The following is a 13448-nucleotide window of genomic DNA, read 5'->3' as shown; positions in this document are numbered from 1 at the left end:
TAGCCATTATGGTGCTGTGGAGTTCGTGTAAAACAGACTCCCAGACCATATACTCTTATGGCTACCCTGCACTTACAATGTCTAAGGTTTTGCTTAGACACTGTAGGGGCACAGTGCTCATGCACTGGTACCCTCACCTATGGTATAGTGCACCCTGCCTTAGGGCTGTAAGGCCTGCTAGAGGGGTGTCTTACCTATACTGCATAGGCAGTGAGAGGCTGGCATGGCACCCTGAGGGGAGTGCCATGTCGACTTACTCATTTTGTTCTCACCAGCACACACAGGCTTGTAAGCAGTGTGTCTGTGCTGAGTGAGGGGTCTCTAGGGTGGCATAATACATGCTACAGCCCTTAGAGACCTTCCCTGGCATCAGGGCCCTTGGTACCAGAGGTACCAGTTACAAGGGACTTATCTGGATGCCAGGGTGTGCCAATTGTGGAAACAATGGTACATTTTAGGTGAAAGAACACTGGTGCTGGGGCCTGGTTAGCAGGGTCCCAGCACACTTCTCAGTCAAGTCAGCATCAGTATCAGGCAAAAAGTGGGGGGTAACTGCAACAGGGAGCCATTTCTTTACACCGCACCTATAAAAATGTCTCAAAAACAAAATAGACTACTAGTCTATCTCAGACTTCTAAACAACTAAAACCAACATCTGGCGTGCTATATCTAGACAGGAAACACTTCTATTGGGAGGGTATTAAAAAGAGGGGGAGGTGGAATTTTATTTGCCAACTGTGAAAACAACAATTTTAATACAAGTCAAAATGGCATAAAATGCAAGAAAAGGCATATTTTACGTTCTTAATATGAATACAAATTCCCTAGCTTGACCTATATTGCAGGTGTTGAAAACCGCATCACTGAACGGATTATGTTTTGTTAAGTAAGTGCCATGGGTAGTGCCCTGCTAGCCATTAGGAAAAGACAAGTATTTTCTTACAAACTTACGTTTTTGTAATTTTGGGGCCGCAATTGGACAATGAAGACATTTCTGCTTCTCACAGTTACCTCTGAGCTGAGGCTTTTCATTAGCCATAAAAAAAAAAAAAACACAAGAAATGTAGCCGGCTGCGTCACCTGCATGAAGACTTTCAAGGGAGGGGGGTGAGGGGTGTTCAATTGGAGTATTTTAGCATTGCCTGCTTCTATGTTAGGATGATCCATGAGTCCCACTAGGGCAACCATATGTACAGAGACTCCTCGTTTGTTGCCTTAGTGTCAGGAACAGGCAGCATAGAGGCCACAGAGGACTGGGCCTCTTTTGTGGTCAGCGTTTCCAAATGAAAATCAACAACCAAAATAAATACTGAAAATATATATATATTTTTTTTTAAACAATTATAAAACATAAAAGTTTGTTGTGAATGGAATTCGTTCAGCCTCACAAGTTGCATGGTATTCCTAAGGTGTGAAACAATTACAAAGGCCTTCAGGTAGTCGATCTTGAAGCCAAAAGGGAATTCCTCATGTCACTAGGAATCATTACAGCAAGGCCTGGGATGATGTGATGGTGCTCCTTAATCACTCTAAGGGCAGCTGGAATCTTGAGCAACTGTGGAGACTGGTCCCGCTCTGACTTGTCAGAAGCAAGACATAAAAGAAAAACAATAGGGTGGCAACTCATGTTAACTGAACACACTGTAAATAATTAACGTGCATTGGTGCTGATACCACAAACAGAAGAGCTCCAACTTTCTAAGCATGGGAAACATCTATTCAATGAACTCGTGACTAACACCTGGATCACCCATAGGCTAACCCAAACTGTGTTATCAATAAACGTGTGAAACAATTTTATCCACAAAAAAGCATTGCCACTGTCATTTATTATGTTGTATGCATGGTATTGGAAAATTCATTTTGTCATTGCATCTTTCAAGGAATAGGAGTAGCAATGGTAAGTTTGTTTCACTTATTAATAACCCAACTCATCCAAAAGGTGAAGGAGAATCAGTAACTCCTTCAGTCAGATAAGAACAACATGGTACTGTTTTGCTACTGTCTTTAAAAGAAAGAGAAATCAGAAACTTCTGTTTCTAATCTCCGAAACTCTGGTCACTTTGCTGCTCTCTGGCTTACGGTGCCAAGACAATGTGCCCCCGTGAAGAAGGCTGGCCCCTGGTTTACTTCACATGTTGGCACATGGATTTTCAAAGATATAAACCCCGAGCTTTCCCCACCCTTCCGTTTTCAAGACCCTCCCACAGCCCAGCCTCAAATATCCAATGGTGACAGACTCATCGATTAAGTAAACACATTCTTCAAAACAGAAGCTCTCTCTCTAGTCAGGAGCAATATGAGAAGGCAAACTGTGCCAGTGTCTGTATCAAAAGGCACGCACAGGCAATCTGGTTCACCATCCCCTTACCGTTTGGCTGTTCTCACTCAGATAGAAGCACCCCTTGATATAGGAGCAGCCCTACGACTGGAGTAACAATGTACTTAACGCTTTACTCCGGATCACCCCTTGCACGTCTCCCTCTCAGGCTTCTCTCAGTTCTGTTGCTGCCTGAAGCCTGCTGGTGTCTTCTACCCACAGATGGTGGTGGGTGCTCAGAAGGCCATCCTGCTCTCCACATCTCGCTAGTTATGGAACAACCCCATCTCATGCACAGAGTATGTTCTGTGATGCAGGGAAGGAGGCCTCACGTGCTGTGGCTTCCTGGCCTGTGCCAGCCCAGCTGCCCCTGATGGGAACAAGAACCCTGAAGGAACCCCAGCCATGAAACACTGAAGAGTACGTGTTTTTTGTGGAGAGGGGAAAAAAAAAAAACATGTACTGCATGGGATGCATTTTCCTATTCCACACAGCTACGTCATTACACTGGCACACGGCAGCCATGTTAGGTGCAAGAAAATCCCTCAGAAGCCTACAAGAGTGCAACCAGCAGGTTTTTCTGTGGCAACAAACAAATTCTGTCCGATCAAATGCTGTATTCAAGGTAATCAACTTGTGGGTGGAGACAAAGCCCCTTCCTCAGAAATACTACTTTAAACTCTCCTTCTACTGAGCACGTAAGGCATGGAAACATATGTGCTGTCAAGCCATACCTAAAAAGTGCTCTCTCTCTCTCTCCTTGTAAAGACTTTGACAAAACTCAACAGTTTCTTGGGAAAGGTTTTCAAATTTTTAACTCAGATTTTCTTAGTTATCTGAGAAAACAGTTTAATTTATTTTGTCATACAGCCACCATGAGAAACTAGTGAGACACAAGTACAACTAATTCTAAATCTCACCTCACTTAGACATAATAATTTTAAACTTCTATCAAGTAGTAAAACCATATTTTGTAGAGCATGTTTATGAACAAAGCAGATGTATTTTTGTTTGAATCTGATATGCAGACCACATAGTGCAATATGCTATGAACATATTAATAGTGTGCGTTTTCAACAATTTGCTAAAAATATCTACTAGTGACCCCGATAGTGCTAATTAGTTACAGAAAGTACTAGTCGGCAGAATATTGACCATGTTCGAATGCTGGATCTTAGCTATGTAATCAATAAATGCATTCACAGTGCACACGGGTACAAAACTGATAGCTGACCGTATAGCATTTCTTTGAGCAACAGTTATTTAAAGGGAGTCATTATCGATAATATGATTGACATTAATAACAATCATACATTTTAGAAAGTTACCATTAATAGAACCACAAACAAAACATTTCTAAGAAATCCAATACATTCCTGCCAATCACCACTCCCACCCATTAGTGTGTTCAGCATTTTCATTGTAACCAGGATATTGGCAACGTAATTTATGAGTAATGGGAGGGGGGCATCTTACTGGGTACAATGCTAAATATCAGTCTGTATCCACTACTTGAGTGTTTAGGGGCTCCATTGTGGTATTAGGGCTACCGTGTTCAGTCGGGGGATTGCAAACCCTGTAGAAGATTATCCCAGCAGCTGGCTATGGGGTATTTCCTCAAACCAAGCATATCCTCCCTATGTAGAGCTACACGTTCCACCTGTGCCCAATTGAGCATCGAGCGCTTCAAGGCTGTAAACAGCGATGGCTCCAGGGATTTCCATCTGCGAGTAATGAGACGTTTAGCAATTATAAAGCCAAAGTCTAGGAAGCGGGAGGTTGTCCTGTTCTTTGTCCTACAGAATAGCCCCAAGGTGCACATTTCCCATTTATGGAGGCCTGGACAGTCAGTGCAGGTGGTTAATCTGGAAGTGACAATTGTCCAATACGTGTGCAAGTGAGGGCAGGACCAAAGCATATAGAGCAGGTTAGCATTCACATGAGAGCAGCACAGGCAAGCTGGATCAGTTTTATGGTGGAAATTGTTTGCTGGTGTGAGGTAAGCTCTGTGTATTATGTACAGCTGAATGAACCGGGCATTACGTGGCGCATTTCTCAGGCCTTCGTCGAGGGTATGCCAAGCCTTTACAGTGCAAGTAACTCAGATTCCAAATGTTGTTGTAGATTAGGAAGTTGAGGGGTAGTATGGGAATTGAGTGAATCGGCAAACCTGCAAACCAATCACTAATCCCTGCCTAATACATGCAGATATTGAATTGTGAAATGTGTAGGTGGTTGCAAGGTTAAATCTCCCCCCCCACCCCACCCCCAGTGATGCCCCAATGTGGCGAGTAAACAGGTATGAATTAAGATCTGCCCAGGAGGTAGGCCATCTATCTCCATCAGTGTTTCGTAGTGTGCAATAACTCCATCTCTGTATAGATCACCCAGTGTCTGTATACCTGCCGTATGCCATGTGCTCAGTTATTTCATTGTCATGGGTCTCGGCATGACCAACAGTGCTAGTTCCGCTATGTAAGGCTTCACATGTTTAGTGACACGTAGGCACCGATGACGGCAGCCATAAGCAATCCCCAGCAACAGTGACATGGTGCTTCCTACAGTGAGTTTATACTGTAGAAGAATACTTTCACATCAACGATAGTGATCAACTATTGTTTCATTTTGTGTGGGATGCATTCAGAGCAGCCTCTAGGGGTTTCATCATAAGTTACGTTCACTAAAAAAAAAAGTCTGCTCAACAAAAATCGACTTCCATCCTTCAAAATATAAAGTCCCTAGAACATGAATACTATACTCACAAAACTAGTAAATCACATCTTGAAGCACCCAACATTGTATATGGGTGGAACAGGTGTAAAATAGCTGACAGTGTCTGCTGGCAGAGGATGTGACAGTGTCTGATAAGAGCAGTCCCACCATCCACTTGGTTATCCACTGGATCCGGGCAGCAAGATAATACTGTATGGTGCAGCTACACCCCCTCTATCTGTAGGCACACACAGTTCCTTTAACCTGCATCTTGACTTGCCCCAAATTAATTCACAAACCTGCTTGTTGAATGCAGTTAAAAAAAATTTTTTTTTTTAAAAAGCTCTATGGATGTATACTGGGATGTTCACGAAGTAATGCAGGAGACTGGGCAGAGCCACCATCTTCAACAGCACCACTTTACCCGCCACCCCCCCGTGGCAGCGTATTCCAAAAGGTCGTCTGTGCTCTAATAGATGTCACCGCCTTTGTAACATTTCCCTCATACAGGTCTGACACATTATTGTATACCCGTACACCCAGCTATCTAAATGTGTGTTGTTGCCAGTCCAATCTTATGCCGTCCAAAGTATAGTATGAATCAGCTATATCCGGCTGGAAGGGAAACAAACATGATTCCGCCCAGTTTACCCGCAAGCCAGAGAGAGCAGCAAATTGATTTAGAGTGGAGGCAATTTTGTCAGAGATGTTGTGCATATCTTTGATATATAGCAACGTGTTGTCAGCATATAGAGATGCTATGTATTCCATCCCCTAATGGTAGTACTACTTTGTCACCCAGTGGCGCAAGCCTAGTAGAGCCAGTGGGTCAATAGCCAGTGCAAATAATAACAGCGACAGAGGGCAACCCCGTCTCATTCCTGTGTGTACATTGATGGTCTCTAAAACATGCGGTCCCATCTTGACCCTGATAAAAGGGCCAATATAGAGTAAACTCAATAGGCGAATAAAACGACAGTCCAAGCCAAACTCAGTGATGCACAGAGGAACTCCCATTCCAATGAGTTGAAGGCTTTTTCGAGATCTAATACTAGGCACCCAGCGAGGGGCCATGCATGACGGGCATTGATCATGACTCTGAAGAAGGGTGACAGGTTTAGGGAGGTGTTACATATGGGGGCAACCCCATTTTGATCAGGGTGTACTAAGGTCAGGACAATAGCTGTTAACTGTTCCGCTAGTATTTTTGCTAGATTTTGTGATCAGTGTAAAGCAATGCTAATGATCTGAAGGAACCAACAAGTCGTGGGTTTCTATTAGGTTTAGGTAAGATGACCATTGCCTCCCTTTGAGAAGCAGAGAGGCTGCCAACGGCCAAGGCCTTGTTACACACAAAGTAATTGAAGAGCTAACTGGTCCGCATAGGCCTTGATTTCAATCAGTGTGATTGGACCATCCAGGGCTATCTGCTGATCCATAGCGATGGAGGGTATCTCCAGAGTGTTGAACAGTTGTAGGCTTCTGAGCTTACTTCTGTATTTGATTAACCAGAGTGTAATGTTGTGTGAGTTCTTGTGAATATCTTTTTGCGTGTGGAGGATGGAGCCTGTGCCCGATTGTAATGCCATTATGGGCCACTGATGCTGTGGCAAGTGTACGAACTGAAAGCGCTGCAAAATTAAGGCAGCGCTATCTTTCCAGTAATGTAGTATGGTTTGATCTTGGTGTCGATATCGCTACTGCAGCATTGGGTTTGCTCACTAAACTGGTTTCTAGTTCCATTAACGTGTTTTCTAGTTTGGTTAAGAAGGTGTCTCATGTTGCCCCTTATGCTCAGACAGTGTCCACGCAAAGTCACTTTAAAAGCATCCCATTCTCTGAACAAAGCAGACATATATACACTCGTTATCAAAGAAAATACTTATGAGAGTGAGCCATCAAAATCAGAGTCCACAGAATTTGAAGAACGCACTGTGCCGTCTTACCTCTGCTATCAGGTCCCCTTCGTTAATCTTTTCACCTTCCTTCTTTTCCCAGCGAGCAATTGTTCCTGTCTGCATCGTTGGTGAGAGGGCAGGAAGAGTCACCTGAAAAGGAATGGCTTACTAATTACACACCTTGTTTGAAGCAATTTATAACACCATCCATACTAAAATGTATCTATTCCTTTGAACCGCAAGAAAAACGGAACGCCTGATGCTTTAATGAAAAAAACATGATTACCTTTCAAGTGTGTATTGGAAACTCCTAAACACAGGAGATGTCAAAAAGCTTTCTTAACGGGTTACACGCTAGGACATTCGGACAGCATGACTGGGTGGGTGGGTGGCTGGACTCGCGGTATGACTATGTGGGAAGTGTTTAATACTATGCATGAGTGATCAGGGTGGTGCTTTGATCATGGCTTAGGTCACACCATGTACCCTTTGATGGAGGATGGGGTTAAGAAGGATATGGGGTGTTCATATTAGATTGGCAGGTGCTTACAGTTTGCTCTGCAGGTCCCGTGATCATCTTATTGTGATTATTGAACAGATACTGAATGTGGCACAAAATGTGCAGTCCTCCAAGAAATTGTTTTTTTTGTTGAGCTGGATTTCCGCTACGGAAAGGAGTCTACGAAGCAAGGGGTCTAACAGGGAGAGGAGTTCCCCTATCTCCACACACAAAATATGTTTATTCATTTTTACCTGGCTCGTTTTTTGGGGGGGGAGAGGGCGGTAGGATTCAGTAGCACAAGACTGTTATTTACAGACAAGCACACAGTTATGATCAACTAGTGCTTTTGGCATTCCGGAGACTTTTTACTCAGTTCCAGGGTTACCATTGTAAATCACAGTTTGACTCTGCATTTAATTAAAATTAGTATTTTATACTGAAATGAATAGGAAATAATGTTGTATCGGGTGAAAATAATGTGTTAATTTAAATTAAGCAAGTTATTTTTCCTGAGTATTAATTGGGTGAAATGATGTAGAATCCAAATAACTACCAGTAAGAGATCCTTACCATCAAGCCAATACTATCATAAAACAGCCTTCATTGCCACCATTACAAAGGAATGGCTTTCTTATGACACCTGCAAAAGAAGTTCCCTCTACATCTACCCTGAAACAAATGACTTAGTAATTTCTAGACAGTGCAGGAAGAAGTACTTCTTCAGTCTCATGGAAGAGTACATGTTGGAAATGGGCCTTTTTGCAGGATTATCCCCAAACTTTTTGCCTTGTTCATCCTATGTTTTTGCTGGCTTATTGTCTCTGCGCACTTTACCACTGCTAATCAGTGCTAAAGTGCAAGTGCTCCCTATAGAAATTGTACCTTTGATTGGTTTATCCATGATTGGCATATTTGATTTACTAGTAAAATGCACTAGAGATGACCAGGGCCTGTAAATCAAATGCTACTAGTGGGCCTGCAGCACTGAATATGCCACCCACATTAGTAGCCCTGTAAACATGGCTCAGACCTGCCACAGCAGTGTCTGCAGTTTTAAACTGCCAATTCGACTTGGCAAGTGTACCTACTTGCCAGGCCTCAAACTTCCCTTTTACTACATGTAAGGCACCCCTAAGTTAGGCCACAGGTAGCCCCATGGGCGGGGTGCAGTATATGTTTAAGGTAGGACATATACTAGTGTGTTTTATATGTCCTGACAGTGAAATACTGCTAAATTAGTTTTTTACTGTATCTCTCTCATAGGTTAACATGGGAGCTGCCTTTAAATATCCTTAAAGTGCAGATTCCCCTTGGGAGCAGATAAAAATGAGGAGATTAGGGTCTCTGAATTCACAATTTAAAAATACATCTTTTAGTGAAGTTGGTTTTTAAATTGTCTGTTTGAAAATACCACTTTTAGAAAGTAGGTATTTTCTTGCTTATACCATTCTGTGACTCTGCCTGTTTGTGGATTGTCTGTCTGGGCCAGTTTGACAGTTGAGCTGTTCACACCTCTCCTCTAGACAGTGACACAAAGGGGACTGGAGTGTAGCCTGCATATCTTGATTAGCCATCTGTGCTGGAGGGAAGGGGAGGAGTGGTCACTCACACCTGAAAGGACTGTGCCTACCCTCACACAATGCAGTCTCCGACCCCTGGTGAGTGTCTGGGGCCCGGCCTGGACAAGGAAGGATCTTGCAAACACTTGAAACTTTGCTTTGAAGTTTGCCAACTTGGGTATAGGAAGACGACTCAAAACCACAGAATTTTAGAATCTTTCTGGAATCAAGAGGAACCTCTGCCCAGGAGAAGAGCTGAAGGAGGAGTACTGTCCCTTTGCTGTGTTGCTTTGCTGGACTGGCCTGCAGTTGCTTCTGTCTGAAAAGTGTGCAAAGGGTTGAACTTTGCTATGTGTCCTGCTTGAGAAAATTCTCCAAGGGCTTGGAGTAGAGCTTGCCTCCTGTTGGAAGTCTCAGGGATACCAAAGACTTCAGTTTACTCGACCTGCAGCACTGGGAACTATGTGTTTTGTGCTGTTCAAGAGGAGACACCACTGCGACGCCGCCAACGAAGCTGCTGGCCTGCACCATGACCTGCCGACACAACACAGAGTCGCACTTCCCCGCTTCGCACCGCGACCCTGGTCTCACTGACGCCGTCATCGGACAACTTCACCGAGCCGCTGCTCGCACGGCGACCTGTGGGCACCGGACTTCGGCATTGCCTGCTCACACCGCAGCCTGGGCATCCCCGACGACGACGCTCCTGCTGACACACCGCCGCTGCCTGCACCATAGCCTGTGGACACCACTCGTGAGGTACACAAAGCACCGTCCCATCCCGCACCACCGCCCCGGTCCACCGACGCCAGCATCATTGACTCCTGTGTCGACACCAGGCATCCTGCCTGCACCGTGGCCTGTGGACACTGCTCGTGAGGGTCACAAAGCACCGTCCCGTCCCGCACCGCTGGCTTGGGCCTACCTACAACAGCACTTCAGCAACGATGACGTCGATGCCTGTACCGTGGACCTGGGGACACCGCACGTCGCACCACCCCGCTTCACACCGCAGCCCTGGTCTCACCGACGCCGATGGATGCCGTCACCGAGCCGCTGCCTGCACCGTGACCTGTGGGCACCGCACGTCGCATCGTCCCACTTCACACCGCAGCCCTGATGCCATCCACGCCGGCGCACCTGACTTCATCAGCCTGGAGTTCGATTTGCAACGCGTGTGACCTCAAGGGCCCGACGACTCCTGCACCGACTCCGGAACTGACACCGCAACATCAGTGACGCCGTTCTCCGGAGCTCACAGCGAGGATCACGACGCCCTGAAAATTCAAGGTACTGTTTGTGGGTCTTCCTGACACCGTAGCTGGCCCGCAAGGCGCCCGGCCTGAACTGTTGGTTTTGTTGATCACGACGGCGTGATAGCCCCAGGTGGAGCTATCGACTTCAAGGAACTGTAGTTTTGAGTAAATCTTGCAGAATTCATATTTTCCTTACTGTATGTTGGATTTTTATCGTATTTGGTCTTGTTTTATATAGATAAATATTGGCTATTTTTCTAAAACTGGTGTGGTGTCCTTTTGTAGTGTTTTCACTTATTACTGTGTGTTATGTGCAAATGCTTTACACGTTGCTTCTGAGATAAGCCTGACTGCTCGTGCCAAGCTACCAAGGGGTGAGCAGAGGTTATATGAGTTGGTATCTCCCTTATCCTGACTAGAGTGAGGGTCCCTACTTGGACAGGGTGCAAACCGACTGCCAACTAGAAACCCCATTTCTAACAGTACAGTTCTATATCCTTTAGCTGGGGGATGAAAATTTCAGGTTTTGGGAATGTTCGGGCCAAATCAGTAACAAGGGTGGTAGACTTCATGAGAAAAAGAAGTGCCCCTTCGCCCTAGCACCCAGTAGGTGCAATGAAAGCTCGCCGGGACCCAGGCACAAGTACATGAACACATCATCTAGCAGAATGATTGATGAAGGTTTCTATAGGTATATTATAACATTGGAATGTTGGAAGCTCCATCGAAAACAGTGAAGTGCTCTGGGCTTCTAATGGCTGGTAGAAGCCCAGAGCCTCAACATTTCAATGTTTTTGTTCACAGTTGGTGCTGTGAACAAAAACCTCACAGAGCCAAAGGGGTTTGAAATTCCCTCAGGCTTGTGAGGCCTTTGTTTTATTTATTAGAACATTCTGCCCTCTAGTGACAGAAAGTTCTAATAGCCTTATAGCCCTTTGTAGCTGGGCTATACTGGCATTAGAGATCCTCACCTTTGGCTCGGACCTTTTAATGCTGGTGTGAGCTTTTAATGGCTGGTATAGCCCACTGCAGCGGGCAATAAGGTTATATTATGTCATCTTTAAGTTCTGGCAATGTTTACAAACCAGCTACCATTGTACTTTGGCATATCAGCAGATTAAATCCACAGTGGCATTATGTACCATAGTTTCCTAACATGTACCAAGATATAACTTACACATATACACACCCCCAACCACATCTTCAGTATCCCCACCTCAAGCCCCCACGCTGATTAAAGAACACAATAATAACATACAGAATTACAAACTTCTGTCTAGTAAGCATTAAATGTGAATCCCCATAAATGTAGCTGCTGTTAGCTTCTGATTTTCTGGCAAAAAAAAACAAGAGGATAATCCCTGACTTCTAATGGTTTTCTGCACTCCCTTGGGGGCAGATCAGCCCACAAATAGGGAAATGGCCAAAATAATGCCACCATAATGAGGAGCGACCAAAGGGCCGCTCCCCAACATATATACTTTATTAAATCACTGGTGTATAGTGAGTGGTATTCTATATCTCCCTGGTGATCTAGTAGAGTGGATCCCTGCTTGGAGAATCACCCTCCTTGGGTGATCACCAAGTAGGGATCTACTTGGGAAAGGTACTATTGGAAAGGGGAGATTCTCAATCATGTCTCTCCCGTTTGCTTTGGTGCTCAGGGACTAAGATAGCCCGGCGAGCACCTCTCAGCTCATTTCACTTTCAATGTAATGACCTCAGGGTGCCATGAGTTCGATCGTCAATACATTGAACAAAAGGGCGGCTGGGAAAGCTGTTCCCAGCTCCAGCAGCAGTAAAACAAACAAGCATTTACAATGCAATTGGTCTCACATTTGCTTGAGTTACAGCTATTGGCACTGTAAATGCATAACTGGACTTTTCTTGCCACATAATTCCAGTGGCCCTGCATATAACTAGAGGGCTAGAAGGCCTGCTGAAATATTATTTCAAACAGGGCCTTTAAAACACATACTACTCCCAGCTGAAAAATAAAAGTTCCAGCCATAAGAGAGCTTAAAAAGACATTGAATGGTGTGTCGGTTATTATTGTGGGGTCCCCACTAACCTAGTGTGGAGACCCAGAGATGACCTACACGGAAGGAGTGCATTGTGCTGAACGGTTTGGTGGTGGTCCCATTGTCCTAGGATCACCACAGGCTGAGTTATGAGCAAAAATGTTTTGTGGGGAAAAAAGCCCTGCAAAGCATTATGGGGTGAGTTTCCCAAGTGCAGTGAATATTGTAGTACAGCAGGAGAGCTGCATTGAGAATTTTACCAATTACAAGACATTCTTCAAAAATGTGGAGTGCGAAGGGGAGAGGCAAAAGCAAAACTGAAATTACTCCTATTGGGTAACAATGTGACATGCGCTCTAATACAGGGGATCGAGTTTGCGCTGCAAGCGCCGTGGCCGCAGTGGAGCGTGAAGGAGAGACAAAAGAAAAAAGTTGTTTGCTCACATTGAAGTGTATCAGCAGTCATGCAATGATCCATGTAACAGGATCAGTCTGCAAGGCGTAACAGAAGAGCCTCAAGGTGGGACAAACGTACAACATTTACTGATGACATCAATGGATTTTGAAAGGCAAGACAATGAACGAATGGAAGTGATGGGGTGAGGTGGGCGTGATTAAAGCCTACAGCTAGATCACAACAGGTTGGAAAAGCAGTACTTGCACGCTGCTTTGCTCGACCTAAAAGTCATGGGAGAAGTCTTCTGGTGAAGCTGTGCATGAAGTGTCAATGATGTATTTAGATGGCCAAAAGGTGTGCATTTTACTTAGCAAAAAAATCACACAAATATGTCACCATTACTGCAGGACCAGCATTACTCCTGGGTGGACAACATGAGGCCACTCATGCCCCAGAACGTAGGGGAAGAGAAACAGCGAGAGACAGCAAAAAGTTTAAGGGGAAAGAAGAGGGTGAGTGATACACCAACAATCACAAGGGGTAGAAGTTGCAGACAACACATTCAAAACCAGAGCGCTATAGTTTGGAACACTGACTTTAGGGATAGAACGAATTCTTCATGCATGCATAAGTAATTACCAATAAACCTCTAAGGATAAGTATTTTCACACAACCTGGAAAGTGCACTCACTGAGTATTTTATTCAGTGTGTTGTTATACCTTTGTAGTTCCAATATAACGTTTACTCAATTTTATTTACCTTTAAATAAGTAAGGTAATCAG

General features: G+C 44.6%; 1 protein-coding gene across 1 annotated transcript in view; it reads right to left on the bottom strand.

The window, feature by feature from the left end:
- DLAT (dihydrolipoamide S-acetyltransferase) overlaps positions 1-13448 on the bottom strand; it is a 153764-nt gene that overhangs the window by 121694 nt on the left and 18622 nt on the right. The window contains exon 2 of the mRNA XM_069224986.1: positions 6979-7080. Coding sequence (XP_069081087.1) covers positions 6979-7080 — 102 coding nt within the window. The remainder of the gene's footprint in view (positions 1-6978; positions 7081-13448) is intronic.

This window comes from Pleurodeles waltl, chromosome 3_1, assembly GCF_031143425.1.
Source record: "Pleurodeles waltl isolate 20211129_DDA chromosome 3_1, aPleWal1.hap1.20221129, whole genome shotgun sequence".
Taxonomy (NCBI): domain Eukaryota; kingdom Metazoa; phylum Chordata; class Amphibia; order Caudata; family Salamandridae; genus Pleurodeles; species Pleurodeles waltl.
Note: the sequence above shows the minus strand (reverse complement) of the source record. Positions and strands in the feature narration are given on the sequence as shown.